The 21,013-nt window shown below is 47.5% G+C and overlaps 1 protein-coding gene across 1 annotated transcript in view; it reads left to right on the plus strand.

Annotated features, from left to right (window-relative positions):
- The first annotated feature begins 6,856 nt into the window (after nt 1–6,856).
- The window catches only part of CSMD1 (CUB and Sushi multiple domains 1), a 1,232,804-nt gene continuing 1,218,647 nt past the window's right edge, over nt 6,857–21,013 (plus strand). Inside the window, exons 1-2 of the mRNA XM_015591800.1 lie at nt 6,857–7,026; nt 7,328–7,461. Coding sequence (XP_015447286.1) covers nt 6,857–7,026; nt 7,328–7,461 — 304 coding nt within the window. The remainder of the gene's footprint in view (nt 7,027–7,327; nt 7,462–21,013) is intronic.

The following is a 21,013-nucleotide window of genomic DNA, read 5'->3' on the forward strand; positions in this document are numbered from 1 at the left end:
TGGGCAGACCTGGGCAGACCTGGGCAGACCTGGGCAGACCTGGACAGACTGCGTTAGCATGAACAGGGGGCGGAGACTGCAATGGAAGGCCATGGAATTTGAGGCTATAGGAACGGAGGGAGTGAAGTCATCTGCGACAATGGCCATCGCTCCGTTAGGATGTCAGGCCTGTAGCGGCCTTTTCCAGATGGTCTTCCGATATGTTGTTACGCCATTTTGTTCAGTGGGAAAAATTGTATGAAGTTGTGTCTTTATTACTCAAATTCGTCAGTTTACTTCAGACATTATGGGCATAAGGAAAGGGAAGCGACCAATTTAGTATCAGTGGCTGGTTTTATTGCAGGAAATGACAAGATTCTTAATGAGATATTCTCTTTATTCAGAGATAGTATATGTGATTTTCTTAGTTACTCTAAACCAGGAGTTTGGTGTATCTACGAGTATTTTGATTTTCTAAATAACGGGTTCATTTTTATGTATGAGAGTCATTTAAATTCAGGTCATGGAGATAATTCCAGAGTTAAGTAAACATTAAGCAAATTTTGATTTTAAAATATCAGCCTACATTTACGAAAAAATATATATATGATGTTATAATACACATGTACTTATCCATATGTATAATTGTTGGGTGATATGAAAAATGCCTTGTAGGACACCAGGATGCTATGACAGTTGTGCCAAATATGATAAAGATGTGTGTGTGTACATATATGAGTGTGTGTCTGTGTGTGTGTGTGTGTGTTTAGAGAGAGACGTAGAATCTGTTATTTCAGGGATAGTGGGCCAACCTTTTAAGTGTTATGTAATTGAAACATCACAAGCATTATTTATTTTAGCTCATGTATGAAAATAACCAAATCTTTATTATGTGAGAATTATTCATTGAGTTTTTTAAAATGACAAGATAGTTCTCATACCTGTGGACACTTTTATATAACCCAAGTTATTACAACCCTGATAACTCCTCGTAGATGTTCGCTGAATAAAGTTTTAAAATTAATAAAGCTAATAACTATAACAATAAAATAAAATAAAATTTTTATTAACTTTGGCAAAATGTAATTATGATGATTGACTCTGCCCACAAAAATCACATACGCAAAAACCAAATATAAATTATGTTTTAAGTTTTTTAGAAATGATTCCTGTCCATTAAACTGGACAACTCAAGGCGAGTTTGCGGATAGTACAATAAAAGAAGAAACGTCTTTTAAACAGTTGAAAGATAGATACATTTTTAAGTAATTGATTTAATTTACATTCTAAATACATCGTGAATTTGACATGATTATTCCCGGTTGTGTGTGTTTGTGTTATGTGTGTGCTCGAGAGGGTAGAGATGTGATTTTAGATACATTTATGGCAACTTGAAACTTGGCCTGATTTCTGTTCACATTATTATCATTTGAGATGTTGGAGGAAACTCTACACAAGTGATCAATTAAAAGAAAAACAGGTAGTTTTAATTTATAATTGTATAGATTAAACTCTATAATTATATCATTCTATATGTAGCATAGAAACAGAAGAGACTAATCGTCCAAAAAATAAAAACGCTATTCATATAAAGCATAATAATAATGCCAAACATAGGTCTGTATTAGATCAAGTTTGAATCATTTTTGAATAATGCTTTATCATTTATTTTTGGCTCCATTTATGAAGAGAAGTAGCGTTCAATTGCTCTTTGCTTTTATTTTAATTTGCACCTTTTTAGAAAGACAGATTCAAATTAAGATTTCTTTTTTTCGATTTTTGATTCTATTTTTTTCTAAAGGATTTGCATAGTCTATTCAAAATTCCTCCAAAGAAAGGAAGTATACAGAATAGCATACTAATCTGATACGTAAATTGAGCCGTACATAGTCATTAAATTAACATCTATTTTAATGAAACATGATAATGCCTTTATTATTGATAAATCAAATTTGAGAAACACATGCATTAGATCCAAACGAGCCATTTGCCTAGTCCCCTTGATGGAGATACAAAGGGGCTTTGTTTATGTGAGGATGCGACATGGCTGCCAAACTTTGCAAGAATGAGAGATAAAAATAGAAGCGGGTTACGCTTTTTACTAAAATACCGAACCGTGAATCGAATGTTTCTGCAGCGCGTGCACGATTCCAGCATCGATCTCCTAGGGGCCGGGTGTGCGTTCTAGTCTGTGAGTTCTCACGGGCGGAAGGATGAACACTCCGATTTCTTCAGGCTCGTATTTGTGCCGCTGTTGGGCAGGACCCTGGTGATTTTGTGGATGTGCATAGTCGGATAAGAGAGAATTTGTTCTATAACAATCATTCACTGGAATAAGTCTTATTTGTATTTTTTTTAGCTCGTCCCCAAAACACATTTTACTATTTCTTCTCCCCGTTTTGGAGATTAAAAGCCCAAAGTGAAGAGGAATGAGGGACTTTCTCAAATCCTCTAGCTAATTATATGCATTGATCTGATACTTTTAAATTTCATTTTTCATGGTTTTAACCAACCCAGCATTTGACTAATCTTAGCGAGGTTCGCTAGCGTTCACCCGTGACCTGCACTTCGCCTCACCCAAGGTCACTTCTCCCTTTCATTTGGTCTCTGAGAGCTGCTTGGCCGTACTCTCCTCCCCCTTCCTGACGTGGCTCTGAGGCCATCGTCACCCTCGGTCTCCTTCCACCTCCCTGGCTCTCTGCCCCCTCACCTGCGCCAGCCGCCTTCCTCCGCCTCCTGAACACGCCCAGCTCCTCGGGAACACGCCCAGCGTCTGGGATCGGAACTGGGAGGTCTTCCGCTTCCGAGCCCCCCAGATCCCTTTACGAAAGCAGCTGGTCTCGTGGCTCTGAGCGCCTTCTCCACGTTGCCCCCTGCCACGTTTACATCTGCAGCCAGACATCTGCCGTCATCTCTTCCTCCGGGAGTCTGTCTCATCTCAGTAAATGGCAAATCCAGGGCTTAATTCGAGACACTTGAATTTCCTTATTTCTCTGAAGCTGCACCTCTATTTTGTTTATCTTGTTGGTTCTCACATCAAAACACATTTATAATCTAGACACTTTTATACCATCCTGGCCCCGCCCCTTGCCTTTCACCGTTTATCTATTGTCTTTGTACCTGTCTTTCCACCTGTAAGTTCGCCGCACACCCCGTGCCGTGGTCTGAATCTCTGTGCCCCTCTCAAATTCACTAGCTCCCAAGGGGATGGACGCACTGAGAGGAGACGCCTAGCGGAGGTGTCTAGGTCACGATGGGATGGGTGACCTTGGAAAAAGACCCTGCAGAGCTTCCCGTCCCTTCCTCCACGTGGGGCCACAGCGAAGGGACCTGGGAAGTTGGCTCTCCCCAGACACCGAGTCTGCCGCCACCTTGACCTTGAACTCGCAGACTCCAGAACTGTGGGGAGGAACCATTACTGTTGCGTGTAAACCACCTAGTGTATGACATTTGTCACGGTTTCCCAAATGGACAAGGACACCCCAGCCCCAGCCCCCAGCCCAAACAGGATTTGTCATTTACTTAACAACCAGAGTGAGTCTTGGAAGGAATCGGAACTAGTCAGATCAGATTACTCATCCGTGCAGACCCCCCACCCCCCCGATGATCGTCCATCTCATTCAGCATTTTACGGCAGCGTCCTGACAGCATTCGCCAATATGCTGACTCGGCCAGGCTCTGCCCGCCGCCCTCGGCCACCCCATGTCCTGCGCTGACGCCCGGGCCTCCTCAGCCCCGGCCGGCACCCTGCCTCCCGGCCGCAGCCACGTGGCTCGCCCTCATTTTCTCTGTGAGAACCCACCTTCTCAAGAGGGGTCCCCGGCACGTTCTGCGTCGGAGTCGCCCTCTCCCGTGCCTCCGTCGGGCTGGTTTCGCTTTTCCCCTCTTTCCCACGTGACGTGTGACGTCCTTTAGAGTCATTTGCGCGCTGATGCTTTTCTCTCCCCTCCGCAAGTTCTCTCCCTCCCTCGCTCCCTCTGTGACTCTCCGCTGGTGGAGCACTGTTCCTGGCACGTAGTGTGGGTCCAGTAATTAATCCTTTAATACATCTTAGGAAAAAAAATTCCTTTAGAAGTCTATATTTTAGACATCTTATTCAAAACTTGTATTCCCCAATTTTCTTTAACTCAGGTTGTAGTTAAAACAAGCTAAGCAGATTATTGGAATAAATCTTTTAAAAAGCCGATATCGAGAAAACATGCCAGATAGGTTTTCCTCCCTGTGAATCTGGGGAAGTACATGCACTGAAACTAATTCTCCCATTCATTAAGCTAAAAGCAAATAGAACTAGAAAGACAAATGTGGTTGAAAGCACCATGCGTTTTGAATGGATATATAATTTAGAAAAACAGTGTCTGTTGCCTCGGTTCGTGGTGTCCCTTGACGAGGCGCCTCGTGTTTCTACGTCCCTTGGAACGGCCTCTCCTGTCTCCGGGCACAGACCCCACGCCGAGGGCTGTCGAGCGCCAGACCGCCCTTCTCGGCCCCGGCCCCTCTGGCACGTATGTGCTGAGCCGGAGGATCGGCTGCTCAGGCCACGGAGCCTGCAGCGGTGGCGTCGCCCTCCCTGTCACACGTGCGTGAACGTTCAGTGACACGCATGCCGAGCCTTTGGTGCCGTGTCTGTTCCACGCCTAGTGGCAGTGAAATATCACGGTGTCAAAAAGTCGTAAAATAGCCTGGGGGAACCTCAGGGGTGAATGTCACAAGCGACTATTCACTTGTGTTCACATAGTTGTTCAACAAACGTCTATTAAATGGATGCGAAGTTCGAGGAATCGTCCTGGCCCGTGCGAGCACGGGGAGATGCTGCCACGGAGGAGAGCTCGGGGCAGCGGATCCGGGTAAATGAATCCCAGACGGCCGGTTGTAACACAGCAGCCATGTCAGCCTGGGGAGTGCAGGGTGCGACCGCCATCGTGATTCAGGGTCAGGAACCTTCATGCCGGCGAGTCTGAGGGGTGGCCGCGGCCCATGGTGAACGCAGAGGCCGGTGGCAGGACCCAGGGGGCGTGGAGGCCTTTGGGAGGAGACACCTGCTGGGTCGAGGAGGATGCAGGCGGTTAAAGGCGGTGCCATCTCGCATCACAGGGACGCGGTGAGCAAGCAGACGGGGGAGGCCTGCGGTGCCCGGCGTGAGGGACATCGCAGGTCACAGGAAGGCACGTGTGGATGTGCCGAAGGCAGCGGGGAGCGTCTCAGACATTCGGAGTGGTTCACTCTCAGAAGAATTACTCTGGAGAGAAAAATCATTTGTGGTGTGCCAGGGAGGACAAAGTTGAAATAACACGGGTAATAACAAAAGAAAGTCTCAACTAAGGAGCTAGATAGATTTAAGCGGGGCCGAGGAGCATGCAGGTGAGATCCTAGCGACAGAGCGAATGTCAGGACAGGGACTAAATCCACAGGAAAAGACAGTGGCCCCTGGGTCGCCTCGTGTCGGGGGAGAGACAGAGGGGAACGGGGAGTGGTAGCGGCCGGGGGGCTTCTGTTTGCGAGGATGATGAGGTGTCCTGCAATTGGGTTGTGGCCCTCTCTGTAAATATGCTAGAAAACACTTTGTTGTACTTTAAAAACGAGAGAATCTCTACGTGTGTCGATCTTGTTAAAGTTACTTAAAAATCACGTCGACACGATTTTTGCTGAGTCGTATGGGTGACTGCCGGCGTCGCCCCCGGGACGCTCCCCCCGGGCCGGGAGGTGAGAGGACATGTGAGACCGAGGGGCTTCTAGGTGACGGTGGCACCCGGGCGGGTCTGCCAGGCGCCTGAGGCCTCGGTCCGGGTGTCAGAGGTGCCCTCTGAAGACGCAGACTGCAGAGTGTGGACCAGGAAAGCAGGTCGTCCCCCCACCCCCGCCCCCTGAGACTGAGTGAGGAGGGTGGAGGAGGGAAGTGTCAGATGGCCTTGCAGAGCCGAGCCTGGAGGGAGAGGAAGAATCCAGGAGAGCGACCGAGGGAGCAGGAGGGTCAGTAGGCAGGACGGGGAGCAACGCCCCCCAGGGTTTCGTTGGTTCGTTTGTTTTTGTTTTTGTTTTGTTTTGTTTTGTTTGTGTCATTTGTTTTTGTTTTGTTTTGTTTGTTTGTTTGTTTTTAAAGCAATTTCGGTACAATTAGAGCCATGCTGCCGGCTTTAGAGTTGAATGGAAATTTGAGGCGATGGGGCAGTGACGCAGACGCTGCTTCAGCCCATGGGATTCCGCCGAGGACAGTGGAGGCAGTTGGTTAAAGGGTCTGAAGGGTCGGCAGATAGACATCTTTCCAGCGGGCAAGCCGTGAAGTAGGAGCGGGTGGAGATGCAGAAATCCGTAAGGGAGGGTGAGGGGCTCCCGGGGGGAGGGGCGCTGGCACCAGAGAAGGCGGCGGGGTTGGGGGGGAGGGGCCCTAGGTGTGAGGTGGCCACTGAGGCTGGGATGGCAAGGACAGTAGTCTGCCTGGAACCATCAGTGAGAAAGACAAAAGATGTTTTTATAGGGTGAGGGGCTCCCGGGGGGAGGGGTGCTGGGACCAGAGAAGGAGGCGGGGTTGGGGGGAAGGGGTCCTAGGTGTGAGGTGGCCACCGAGGCTGGGATGGCAAGGACGGTAGTCTGCCTAGAACCATCAGTGAGAAAGACAAAAGATGTTTTTATCAAAAGCACAAGAAAAATATAGATAAATTAGACTTCATTCAAAGTGAAAAAAAAAAAGGTCCTTCAAAGGGCACCATCAAGAAAGTACAAAGGCAGCTCACAAAAAGCGAGGAAATATTTGCAAATTAGATGTACAGTGTTCGGAATGTAGAAAGAACTCTCACCTCTTGATAAGAATAATAAAAAGACAACTAATTCAATTTAAAAGCAGAGAAAGGACCTTTCTCATTTCTCCAAGGGTGATAGACGAATGGCAGGTAAGCGCATCAAAACATGCCTGACATCGTTGGTCATCGAGGAAACGCAGATCAAAACCACGGCGAGATACAGCTTCACGTCCCCTCGGCCGGCCGGCATCGAGCAGTGCTGGAGAGGACGTGAAGGAGTAGGAGCCTCCAGCACCACGGGTGGGAACGTCAGGTGAGCCGCTCCGGGAGGCAGCCTCCAGGGACCACACCCGGCGCCGGCCTCTGACCCAGCAGTGCCGCGCCCACCTGTGCACCCAGGGCAAGCAGAAACAATGTCTACGCACATCCCCGTATCACAGATGCTTGAAGAAACATCCCTAAAAGCCAAGAAGTGGCAACAACCCGATGGCCGGCTGATGGGCGAGAGGGTAAACAGGTGTGGTGAGGCCACACCGAGGACCATGACTTAGCTATGACGAGGAAATAAGCACGGTCAGGCCGGACTGAGAAGCCTGAACCTGGGATCCGTCCAGCTGTGCCCCATGGCTGGCCGCGCCTGTCCGGGCCCAGCCAGAGACCCTCACAGCCCCCGAGGCCTGGGCTGCCGGGGACCCCTGCCCTGTCTTCACAGGCGCCAAAGAGAAAAATGAAATGAAGCGTGATACACGTTAGGACGTGGATGGATGGCGGAAATATTATGCTAAGCGAAATAAGCCAGTCACAAAATACGCTGTGCTTTATGTGATTTCATTCAAATAAAATCTTCAGTTAGGAGAGCCACAGAGACGGAGTAGACCAGGGGCTGCTCGGTGTGTGGACGGTGGGGGTGCTGGGCGTTCACCGCAGGGGTGGAGTGAGAGCTAAGGGTCCGAGTTTCTTCCGGAGCTGAGAATGATGGAAAGTGCATCGTGGTGATGATCAGGTCGACTGCATGCTCTATGGTTCACGTGTCAATGAAGCTATTAAAAATATCTCAGCAGAGAGGCCTTCTACTCAAGACCTGCCCGGAACTCCTCAAAGCTGTCAAGATCGTGAAAAACAAGATGATTCTGAGAACTGTCACACAGACGCCTCAGAGAAGACGTGATGCTGAATCACCCGGTAACTTCAAAGGAATCCTGGGCCAGTAAACAGGGACGTTAAGTACAAAGAACATCTAAGCGGAGTATGACTTGTCATTATACAATGTATCAGTATTGGTCTATCAACCATATTGTAACGACATTACCATACCAGTGTAAGATATTTACAATACGGGAAACTGGGTCCGAGGTATTGAGGAAACTCTGTGCTCAGCTGCACCATTTTTCTGTTAATCCGAAACTGTTCTAAAATAAAAGTTTATTTTAAAGAAAGATTTATTTATTTTTGTGACTTTCTGTTCTAAAATGCGATGTTAGAATCATTCTGTAAGTGTTCAAGATCTGTTGCCAGAAATCGCTTTTGCCAATTAATTCTCTTGGAATCCTCTTTGAGACTCTAAAAGTGTAACAGAAATGGCTCATGACCAACCCTGTATTAGTGTAAGCATGAACTTATTTTATATAGGCAAGGACCTTTGATCTGCATACAGAAAGAGAGACAGGATTGAGTAGCATTCAGAAATAAACTGTAAATTCTGTGGTTAGTTAAGGCTTGGTTGCAAGCTCGGGGTTGTATCCTACGTTGGCTGACATAGCCAACCATTTAGACAAAAATGCTTCTTAAACAAATGCTGTTTCTTCTACTGACACATCATTGGGCTATATGATTAATATGGATTTTGGAAAATAATCCCTGTATAACTTTTTCTCTAGACAACTAGTCTCTTTTAGAAATGCATGCTTCCTAGTTTCTAGTAAATTTTAGCATTATCCCATCATATATTAATCTATTGTAGATATATTTTCAGATAGAGCTGACCTATAAGTATGCTATATCATCCATATCTAACAGATATCACTTTGCAAACACATTTAATCTCTAACTAAATTAAAGGACACAATATATTTTACCTGGAAAGTGTTTAAAATCAGAACCAGGTTAATAAACTCTAAAATGCCACCAAATTCAGGCAGGGAAGATTTAAAAGTGCCAGGTCGAAAGTCCTTTTTTTTTTTTTTTTCCATACTTAACTATTAAAATTTCTGAGTCACGAGGCGGGGTCAACCACAGAACGAGAGCAGTGTAGATTCCCAGCAGAAGTCTGGGGACAGGTGGCAGCTGGCACGGAACGGCAAGCTCCAGCTTGGGAACTGGCCCCAGAAAGCTGGTCGCAGGCTCAGAGAGCAGGTCCTGTCGAAGCATCAAGCATACGTCTGGCCGAAGGGCCCTGACTGCTTTAGGGATGGCCAAGGAAGCCATGTGCATCGGCCCACGTGCAAGGGCGCCCGTATCTCCACCCACCTACCTGTCCCTGGGGAGCTGTAATGCAGGAGGCAGGATGCCAGGAAGTCAGCCATGAAAGAGATACAACTTCTACGTACTCCCAAATTTGAGAGGAGGGGTCCGCTTTCTGCACAGGTCAAAGGAGAGACTCTGAACCTGCTTGGGACATCTGTGCGTGCGCTGGTTTCCACCCAGGATGGTATCTAGAGTAGATAAAAGAAATAAGGTTATTCCGCGGCTATGTGTAAGTCCCCGCTGGCACAGCCGTTTGATGGTCTCAAATGACTGGCCTCAAATGACTGCAGAAAACAGAGAACTGTGGAATATAATGTTCTTTCTGGCTGGGAAAATCCACAGCAGATTCTCAGTCACCCTGCACGTGTAGGTAACCTAGGCCAAGTTCAAATGCCCGCAGGAACCTGGCCATTTTAATCCAACGAGGTGATTGATAAAATTCCCATCATGCAGTGGGGAAATCTCAGCTACAAATATCATTTAAATATTCGATGTCAATTTTCCGAAGCTGAACCCACCTTCGGAACACGGCTCGGTTCGGTTCTGAGCAGCGCCGCCGCAGGCACACGCACGGTCCTCCTCACGGCTCCTGGGTACCTGGTCGCACCCTGTGCGAGGGTGCTTGCCTCTCTCTCAAACTCGGACGCAGAGCAGGGACCACGCCTTTTCAACTTGGAATCCAAAGCTCCTAAAATAGTGCCTGACATACAGTAGAAAACCAGTAAACACTGATTAATTATTCAAAAGCCAAGACACACCTGGCAGCAAAAGTCATGGGCAAAATATGCAGTTGATAGGAATCTCAGCTCAAAATTATTCGTCATTCAGACTATTTTAGATGGTTGCACGTGTATATTGTTGGTCGGTTCAAATTCTTTGCAAAAACGAAGTACAAAATATAAGATGAAAACGTGTCTAGTGTGTGTGTATAAATGTGTAGAGGTGTTGTCTGCCTCAAAAAAAAAGAACACTGCTTTAATGATTCAGTGTTCATTTTTTAATTCTAAAATATTTGATTATTTTATTCAATGCGATAGCGACAAGTACTGTTATCAAAACATAGTGAATATGTTTGTGTAATAATTTGTAATACTTTATTTCTCAGGCGGAATGATTGTTGTTAGTGAGAATTTTAATATGTTAATAGTGCCTGGTTATAAGAGAATCGTGTATGTGTGTGTGTGTGTGTGTGTGTGTGTGTGTGTGTGTAGTTGCAGGTGTTTTCATTATGTAATAGAATTATGTCCTAAAATCCATGGAAAATACTAGGTATTATTGGAAAAAAATTTTTAAATGTCATATGGCCGATTCTACTTATTAACCTTTACAATTTTCCGATGGGCTTTTGTGAGGAGGGGAGGTGTAAAACTAAATAAAACCAATTAGCCATGTATTCTATTAAGTACATACAACACTAGCACGTCTCTGACTATGCTAAATTCTAAAGGCTAGTTTGAATTGTTCTACAAATCAGAAAACTTTTGTCAGTCACTCGATTTGCCTGGGAAATTGATTAGAATATAACTGAGATAATTTGTACATGAGACCATCGAATAGTCATTATCGTTATTATTATTATCGTTATTATTAAGTCTTTAGAGTCTAGAGTAATCATGAATAAATGCTGTTTCCTTTTGGTCCTAAGACAGACTTTTTTGGGGGTGTGAGTTGTTCAGAAGGGACGCTCATTAAAAGGAAATACAGAAAAATCAATTTGTGTACCGTTGATTTTGCGCACCGCCCCTTATGGCTGCTTTTCGAATTGCAAGACGGTCTCAGCAGGCAGTCCTGACCTTGAGGCAGCAGAGAGTGCTGATTGAAGCAATTATGAGCCAAAAAGATGGCATTATGCTGAGTAAATAAGAATCCAAAATAAAAGGAGTGGGTGAAAGCTTCAGCATCCATATTCAGATCAGTTAATTTCCTTTGGGAATGGCCCGAGTCCCTCTCCATTGATCTTTTCTGCGATAAATGATTCAATCAAAGGCCTATCCACTGATGCTTGGGAACATCTAGATAAATATAAACACCGAGTCCCAAATTGCTAGTTTTAGTAGGAAACGCAACCTTAGAGTGCTACGTGAAATTACCAGGTGGCTACAATTAATTTTTTTTTTCTTTTTTTTTTTTTTTTTTTTTTTTTTTTTACGGTGTGATATATAGTAGAACATGATTCCTAGTCAGTAGAAAAATAGAACTTGTGAATCAGTGTATAGATTACATAAACACTGCATGGACTCATTTTTTTCTAATAGATAAAAATCCGAATGGTCTTACGTCCGCGCGCTGAGCATAGTCTGCACGCTCCGGCCACCTGCTCGGATGCGCTGCGAGCTCATGCTTTCTGCTGATTCACCAGAAGCGTGAGGCTTCCTCTTCCTCAGCGTCTGAAGCGGCCCCCTGTGCACCGGGAGAGCAGCTGGCCGCAGGGGCGTTAGGGTGAGGCTCCCCGCATCTCCGTCGGCTCCACATACGGGCATCGCTTCTCCAGTCCGTCGCCTGCTCCCAGTTTATGTTTTCTCGTTCATTCGACGGACACTTAATGGAGGCATTTACGTTCAAGCTCATGGCGCCGCAGGAGATAGATAATACGGACCAGGCTATTCGGGAGGGGACGGTAGAACGGGTCCCTAAATAGCGCAAGGGCGTGGCGGGTCGTAACCCCCCAGGCAGGGACATAGGGGCCGTGTCGTGGAGACGGAGAAGGGCAGCGCGGTTTCCGTGGGCCTGGACGGATGGCATGGATTCGCACCTGCAGAGCTGGCGGAGACAGGTAGACAGCTCTTGGTCCCTTCCCTCACGCACACAGTGTCCCCTCCATCCTAATCTCTCCAAATGCACCGTTGGCAAAGAATCGTGTGACATTGCAAAGCAGCCAGAGTTCCTGCGGTCTTCATCCACGTCTGGACACCTCGGGAGTGAGTTTCTGATGGAAGAAACAGTAGCACAAGTAACAGGCCACGCGTGGGGTGTTTTGGGTCAGGGGGACATCGTAATCCCTGGAAGTATATCGGATGTGCAGGAAATGGCCTTCTCCCTCGTGCTCACTGTAAGGGGCAGACACTCCCACCCAGGGAGCAGACGCCACTTAGCGTCTCAGACTCTCAACCCCACGCCCTTGCACACTACTAAGGTTATCCCTAGCCCCAGGATAGTGACCTAGCATCACCCCTCTCAGATTGTCTGAACAGGTCGCGGATTCCTCAAGTACAGCGTCAAAATCTCTGAACAGAGAGGAAAGGGGGGTTCACCTGTTTTCACGTCGCGCGGCCCCGCTTCTCGTCGTGCATTTGCTGCCCCCGATTCCACAACGTTTGAAGTTCATTTCGCTTCCCCCTTTCTGGGGTTCTATTGGTGAGGCTTTAGGCAGAGCAGAAAAAGCTATGAGTTAGAAGCTGCGCTACTTCGAGAAGGTTGCTTTACGTTTTTGAAATTCGGGTACCATGTATGTATAATGCAACTATTGATTTCCGCTTTTCAAGGTTAACATAAGGAATAAATAATAATGCATTAAAAAAAGCATGGGACAGGACAAGGCGTCTACACGATGTCTGAGAAGGGTCTGCCTCCTCCTGTCCTGCTGGGCTCGATTTGGCGTAAGGTCGTCCCACTGCCCCGCAGAGGGCTCTATGTCTTCCGGACCGAAAGAAGTTTCTGTGCTGCTGCCTGCAGCGCTGACCACATGACTAAACACTCGATACCCTGTTCCTAAGTCTTTTTTATCAGGTTATCCGTCACCCGTGGCCACTCGTGAAAGGCGAACAGCAAGTAGTTTGGGAGACGTAAATCAGTAGGACTGGGCTTGTATGTGGAGTTCTAGAGATTCCAGTGCAGGAGCGTGGATCATGGAGAAGAATTTGATTTCGGCGAAAATCAAACGTGGAAATTCCATTACAGAATGTCAGCAAGGAGTTTCCAGCAGAACGCACAGATCCAGTCCCTTTGGAAAGTTCCCATTTTCATGGAAACCGCCTTTGAGTCTCTTCTTCCCTCGGTGTCCATACTCAGCCACTTATCTTTTCATTGCTACAAATCTTTTCGTACGTGTATATATTATTTTTCCAATGATACGGGCATGCCTCATTTCGCTTGGCTTTAGTCCACTGTGCGGACAGGACACATCCCTATGAGTTGACGGCTCGTGGCCCCCTGCTCTGAGCATGTCCGTCGGCGCCATTTCTCCAGGAGCATTTGCTCCCCACTTGTCTCTGTGTCGCCTTTCGGTAACTCTCATAATACTTCCAAGTTTCTTGTTACTGTTATACTCGTTATGGTGATCACGAACGGTAACCTTTGATATTGTTATTGTAATTGTTTGGGGGCACCGGGAACCACAACTGAAAAAGAAAGTGGATGTAATCGATAAATGTCGTGTGTGTTCTGGCTGCTCCACTCACTGGCTGTCCCCGTCTGTCCCCCTGTCCTCGGCCTCCCTGCTCCCCGGGACACAACAGTATTGAAATGAGGCCAGCTGATAACTCGACAATGGCCTCTACGTCTTCAAGTGGAAGGAGGAGTCACATGTCTTTCACGTGATCATTTTAGAAACGACTGAGCTCAGTGAGGAGGGCATGTCGAAAGCTGAGACAGGCCGAACGCTGGGCCTCCTGCCCCAAACGGTTAGCCAAGCTGTGAGGGCGAAGGAGAAGTTCTTGAAGGAATTGAAACGTGCTCCTCCGGTGAACGCACGGGTGAGAGCAAAGAGAAAAGTTCACGACTGCCTAAAGGCTTGAATGATGGTCAGCATTTTTTAGCAATAAAGTATTTTTATTTTAGGTATGTACCTCATTTTTTTAGGCATAATGCTATTACACACTTAAAAGGCTATAGAGTAGTGCAAACATAACGTCTGTGCACTGGGAATCCAAAACATTCGTGTGACTTGCTTTGCTGCGGTGCCCTGGACCGAACCCGCGGTGTCTCCGAGGTCTGCCTGAACCGGGGGGCAGCCTGCCCTCTCACTTGTGGGCAGAAGGCAGTTTAGGCACGGAGAAGTGGAGCCTTTCTCAGGGCGATGGAGAATACATCTCACCTTTCCTCTCTCAAGTGAATGTGAGTGTTTCTTCACAAACGGCTCAAGAAAATGAACAGTATTGTTTGTTCATATGTACATTGTTTTTTTTTTTTTTTTTAAGACATGATGCTATTGCACACTTAACGGACCACAGTACGGTGTAAACATAACTTTTATATGCACTGGGAAACCAAAATATCCGTGTGACTTGCTTTATTGCGATATTCACTTTATTGCAGTGGTCTGGCCTCAGGGCTGCGGTGCCTCTGACGTGTGCTTGTGCCACACGCCTTGTGCCTGTGGAGACTCTCACCCGTTCACACCTCTGATACGGCATCGGCGCAGGTGGTGTCCAGCGAAGTCACATGTTCGTTGAAAACTGACTCCCTCTGCTCAGTATTGTTCAAGTATTTTTTCTAGGATTTCTCTGTGAGTTCAGGAAGAACAGAATGCCTCTAACGATAATATTTGTTGTTTCTCGAGGACACTTTTCATTAGTATTCCCAAAGAGTACCCAGGACTAGGAGGCTAAGGATATATTTATTATAAAGTCATGGTTAAGGTTTTTCTAGTTTAGATCTTAGAGTTTAGATTCTGAAATATTACAGGATTAGTTTTTTAAATCCGTTATATTTCAGTGTAATGTTTACATGGTTTGTAGCCAACCTTTCTCCTACGCGTGGCACATTACTTTTTATTTGAGATGATTTAATAATTTATCCAGTGACATTTCATTCATTCATTCATTCATTCATTCATCACGGGCTGAGCACCCAACTTGTGCTAGGGATTTGTTATACTTTTAGAATAAAAAGGAGAAAGTATGTCCCTCCCCGTGCAGGACGATGGAGGTCCCAAACGTGGGCCCTGGAGCAGGTTGGTTCTAAAAGTAAAGTATGTCCATGATTGTGTTCTCAAAACTTTTTTAAACGCTCACGGAGTGAGGTGTTAATCAGTACCAAAATTCGCGTTGGTAAGAGGAACCATCACATTTCCTTTCTTCCGTTTTTCCAGAAGTCTGTCAATGCAATGTATAATATTTGCTCTTGCAAGGAACACAGAAGCTCTGGTTGTTAGTCATGTGTGCTCAGTAGTAAAGGTGATGACACCAATTACTTCAAAATGCTGTGTCTGCAGTAAACAAAAGTCGCTCAAAACAGGTGCTCTGCTGGTGGTGTAAATAATTAAAGAAAAAATGTCAGCACTGACAGTGTGAGGCCAGGGTACCAGCTGCAAACTTCCAGTTAAAAAGGTACGTCTCTGATCAGTCTAGGCAAGTTGTTTAAATTTTCCCACTTACATGTAAGAGGCATTCATTTCCAACTTGAAGTATTTGTGGGGAGCGAGGCTGGCAAATAGTGGGCACTAAAAAGCAGTATCTATTTCTATTAGTTGTGACTGGTAATTCTTTACCCAAACTTGGCTTATTCTGTTAGTGGTCAAGGAGCCTGAAAATGGTGTTGATCTTCGAAATCACGAGAAGGGGATTGAGTCTCATATCCAAACACACGTGAGCTGCGTTAAGTCCCGGTTAATTGAAGTATTAAATGGAAAATAGTTATTTAACTTCATCTCTTGAAGCTCAGACTCGTTCCTGGGAAAGCTCATTCTTTTGGAAGCACGCCGAACTGGACGGAATCGGATTTGTTAGTTTATTTAGGATTCTTTAGAGCTTTTGGAGTGTCTTCTAAATGTAAGTGGCCATTTTTATTTTTTATTTTTTCTACGGGACCGGACGTGAGAAGTGAAATGTGTAAAATGTTGAGCTAATCGTGATGGGAGCCTTGGGTATAATTATAAAGTAGGTCTCCTTGCTCGTCAAGTTCATCGCAGATATTATTTTACCCCTCGTCTCTTCCATCAGCAATCGGCAGGTGAATGAACTGCTAAGCCGGTGAAGGACCGGAGCCAGGTGGTTCTGCTAAAAGGAGGTTCATGTTTTGAGAATGAATCTCGATCGAGTTTCCTTCTTCAGACTTGATAAGAAAAAGGAGAAGCGGTTTCAAGGGCAACGCGTGGCTTTCGCGAACGCCGCAGAGTCGGCGGTAGGAAACGAGGCAGGGAGCGAGAGGCGGAGTCAGACACCATCCGAAGGAGGCTGGCGAGACGCCAGTCCCGGGAGGTTACAAGGGCACCAAGTGTGAGCACTCAGGAAGCCCGTTTACGTCGGCGTAGTTGCGAGAAACAATCCGTCGCGGGTCGTCCAATTTTGTAGAAGATGCTGTCACTGGGAAAATAAAGTCCGTAGCATGTAAGCTTGAGCTTCGGTTGTAGGCCCTGAGATGAAAGGAGAGATGGATGTTGGGACACGGCGGGAGCAGCGAGCAGTGTCGCATTGAAACGGGCGCTCCGCGTGGGCGGAAGCTTCGTCGGTTGACACCGAACTCTGGGGGTGGAGAGCGGCGTCTCTGTTGTGAGTTTTCGTCTGAGCCGACAGCGGGCGCTCAGTGGAGGGACCGTGAGGATAAAGGTCCCTGATCAATGCCGCTCGCTCCACGCCGAGTCTGTGATGGGGCTGCAGCTGGGGCGCGTGCAGTCCACCCGCGGGGCCGGCCGGCCGTGGGATGCTTGTGCCGTTAAGGCAGAGCGATGGCACCACAGAATCCCGTTGGTCGCGTGCGCCTCTGTCCAGCGTCTTTGCCTTCTCTCGTCCCTGCTTAGAGCTTCACGTGATTATCAGCGGACGCCCCCTCCCCACGCATTAGTCTGTCCCCTCTGTCTGACCGCGTGGAGTTCGAGGCAGAACTGCACTGTAAATTTTACTGTCTCAACTGGCACCTGTCGGTACTCAGACACTAGCTGGCGAACACGCCTGTGCGTGAAAACTAGTCGGGGACCCCTCGTGAGACCTTTAAACGATTGAAGAAGGGGGGAAGTTGCACAAAAGCGAACTTTTCGAGGCTTCAGGAAGCTTCGTGTGTTTACTGCTTTGAAACTTCATGTATTTGTCACGATACCCGCCTGGCGGGTGCTGACGGAGCGTCCGAGCGGCCTCTGCCTCCGGGGGCCTTTGCGTTTCGGATGTGAACTCACTGGCGTCCCTTTGCGATGCGATGGCTTAGCGAAGCCCTAAGGAAGTCACGTCCCCTCTGTCCCAGGCCGTGCCCTTTTACAACCCCCGGCCTCGCAGGCTCCCCGAGCTCACTTTGTCCGTGATGGAGCGCGTGGTGGTGGGACTACAGGATAAGCCCGGACAGCGGGAACGGAATCCACGGGCCGAGGGACCTCCCCATGTCCGTGGGGACAGGGCCTGCGGTCAGCGCCCGTGTGGCCTTGCCCTCAGTCAGACGCGGCAGGTGGCTCTGCGTGGCGCCCCTCCCAGCACAGGTGCCAACTGTCTCCAGTCTCCTGGACACTCACTTGGGACCCGTCTGCGTGGGCGCTTCCGTACACGCGTCGCGGTCCGTGGGAAGACCCGTATCCGTGGCTCTTTCGAGGTAGAGACCGTGTGATTACTTAGCTCCGGGATAGCAAAGTACAAATGGAGGGACAAGCAAACAGCTGTGAAATTTCAAAGCGTCATTTAATCACGACTGCTTTTTTAAGAGTCAGAACAAAAGCAGAGGATACTGCCTGCACCGCATGCTAATCAACATTTATTCATAAAGTTCAAGTTCAGACCTCGCTGTGTCTAAACATTTTCATTATTTATTACAATCAGCATATGCATGATTCATGTTACCTGTCTGCTTTATTCAGGCGAGCTAGTCCCCTGGAATAGCACTCAAGAGAGACGTGGGCCAGGCTCTCCCACCCGCCTGCGATGACAGCCCCGCTCAGCCACCGAGCGTCAGCCAGCAGGGTGCTGTCCTGTCGCAGGTGTGAGTGTTCACAGGACATGGAAATGGTGTGGTGCTGGGATATAGTAATTAATATCTTAGAGACAGAAGGTAAGGAAGATGAGTCTTCATGTTATAATTTGAAAAATGAGTCACGGTAGTTAATTAACCTATCTAATACCGCAAGGTAAATGAGCGCCTGAATCAATTCACAATTAACAACTTAAATAGAACCCTGCGTTTCAAGGAGCCTTGTTAGCCCGACGTTGAGAACTGGAAGCCTGGGACCGAGAGCGGGTGGCCCCTTGCACAACGCGTGCGTGTGCCACGTGCCGAGCTCGTGGGGAGGCCGCTCGGCCTTCTGTATCCACATTCACCCCACCTGGGGTCGGGGAAGACGCTTAGTCCCTCAGAGGCACTCGATGGATTCTCGAAAAATGAACTCTATTTCCCTTCCTTGTACTCATAATTTGAAAATTGCCAAAAAAGAAAAGAAAAAAAAAAAAGCGTGTGGCGTTTAAATCCTGCAGCAGGCAGTGGCCGTTGGTGGCGGAGGGCGCCGACTCGCCTCACAGTGCCTGCTCGTCTGCGTCGGCCCCGAGGTTTTAGGCTGCGGAGAGTCACCTGCTCATGCAGCTGCCGTGCCCGGCACAGCGTGTGCCGCTCGGAGGTATTTGGTAGATGCTGAACTTAAATAAACCGACCAACATCGGAAGAAACCCACTTGCGCAAAGAAGAGGAAATAGTGTTTTTACTGTAAAACATAAACACCTATGTGTTTACCAAACCTTTGTTTTCTTGGAAAATCAGGTTATTCACGTGTAAAATTTGGACGAGATGCGCGCTGGGTTAATTTCAAAATCTCCACCGTCTGGTGTAGCCGCTCTTGTATTTCTAACTGCCCGCTGGGTTTGTGGACTTAAAGGTTTTGTAGGTTTTTTGAAATCTAACAAAGATAAGCCAGGATTCGCCACCCACCCCACGTCGAAAATGACCGGTTCTCAGTCTGGCTGTCTTTGTCTCCGTGAACGGCGTCTCAGGGGCGCCGCTTCCAAAGTTCGCTTTGCCATTACCCCCGCTCATGACCAGCCCGGTTCCGGTCCCGTCGGACCGAATTTCGAAAGGTGTTTCAGTGACGGCCTCTCCTTCCTGCCCCAGCACCGTCACCGCCGGACACCCGTCCTGGGCCCTCACGCTCCCCATCTCTTGGCCTCGACTCGAAGCCACACCTTCTGGACTCCATCCTGTACCTTGTTTCCAGAGTAATCTTAAAAATGAGCAACTCCCACGCTCCTGGTATCTATGGGATAAGGGATAAAAGCTTTTCTTTCGAAAGAAGACATTTTGTAGGGTTTCTGTCACTTTTTTCCCTTTTCCCCATCATCCAGCCGCTTCCCCACCGTCTTCCACCCAGAATCAGCCCGTCCTTGCCCGGCTAGAGCTGAGCAAGCTTCTCCCTCCTTTGCGACGACCCTTCCTGACCTTCTTCACCTGTAGATCTTTGCGGCTGAGCTCACCATCCCCTTCTTATGTGGAAATTGGATAAATCTAGAGACACATACCTATTCGAATCTCTTTGTGTTTTTTCATATTATTTTTAGGATTTAACACCGATATTGATTATACCCTTAATTTATTTGTCTTCCATAGATAATAATACACTTTTAATATCCAGTAAAATTCTCGTCTTCGTTTCGACCCCCAATACCTCATGTGCCGAGCATGTGATGTGAGCTCAGTAGACGCGTCACTTCCTACTTTCCAATCATTTTTTCCTTCTCTGTCTTTGCCACATTTGAATCCTTACTATTCTCTGAAACATGGATTCGAACCCGACCTCATCTCATCCTTGTATTATCTGTATGACTTAGATGTGTATAAAAGTAATCGGTGCCTTATAACAGTTGCATAAACAAGAAACAAAAATCATTCTTTAAAAAAAAGAACTCTCTAGGATTCAAATTTTAAAATCATGTGGTTGATGGTGGCACCTACTGGCTAAATGCAATACTGCATCCCGGAGCTATTGTTTTCCTAAAAACGGGGGCCAAAGGCAGACTCTGGAGAGAAGTTGGTGGCTGCTGTGGGTGGAAAGCGCCATAAACAGCCAGACACCGGTCCAGTCGCATTTACCGTTGGCGCGTGCAGACCCCACTAGGGCGCAAGACAGAAGGCTCCTTTCTCGTCAGCTGATAGATCCTTTTGTGGGATCATGCCTGGCCAACCGACGGCAGCCAGTGTCCATCAGGAGTCGCTTTCGATATTTATCAACGTTCCCTGCCTCCCGCCGGGCGCTGACTGATGGCTCGCCGTCCTCAGTTACACTCACTCTACCTGCTTCTGTCCACGGCATGTCTTTGCTTTCCATCATCTTACACTCCATTTGCGACGGGACAAGCAGGTCGCCATAACAACTTCTCTATCGTGGATAGCTAAATTTAGTGGGTTTCAATTCTACTCCTATAATGACAAATGCAGGAAAATCCACATACATATTTAAAGAAGAATTGGAGAGAACCATATGCTTTCCATCTGAAGTTTCCTCAAGTGAGGAGGGCAAGCCCAGTGATTTTAATCAGAGATCTTGACCCAGACAGGCCAGGAATTTCCTCACCGAGATCAGAATAGAACTTTCTGGAGGAACTGAGCCTACGGTGCTTGCAAAAGAAGCTCTGAGCTGCCCGATGTTTAGCAATTCCCTCTCCTCTCAGACACACCGGCTTCTGTCCCAGAGGTCACGTGGCTGGGCTCTGAGGACACGTGGTCGGGTTCGCCGGGCCCACTCGTTATATCCGTGTGACCTGCCCAGTTAGGTGGCCCCGCTGTGCTTGAATCGCTTGTCAGCGAAACGGACGTAATTGTGGCCCATTCACGAGAGCACGTAGCAGTGCCGTTCGGCCCACGCCGTCCGCTCAGGGAGCCTTGACTGTCCATGCGTTTCCCTCCGAGCAAACGGCCACCCTTTCCCCGAAGTTGGGAGACCCCTGTGATTCTCCGGCACCTTCTGCCTGGATAAGTCCCCTGACTTCTTTAGGAGACTGTCC

Source organism: Pteropus alecto, unplaced genomic scaffold (assembly GCF_000325575.1).
Source record: "Pteropus alecto unplaced genomic scaffold, ASM32557v1 scaffold35, whole genome shotgun sequence".
NCBI lineage: Eukaryota > Metazoa > Chordata > Mammalia > Chiroptera > Pteropodidae > Pteropus > Pteropus alecto.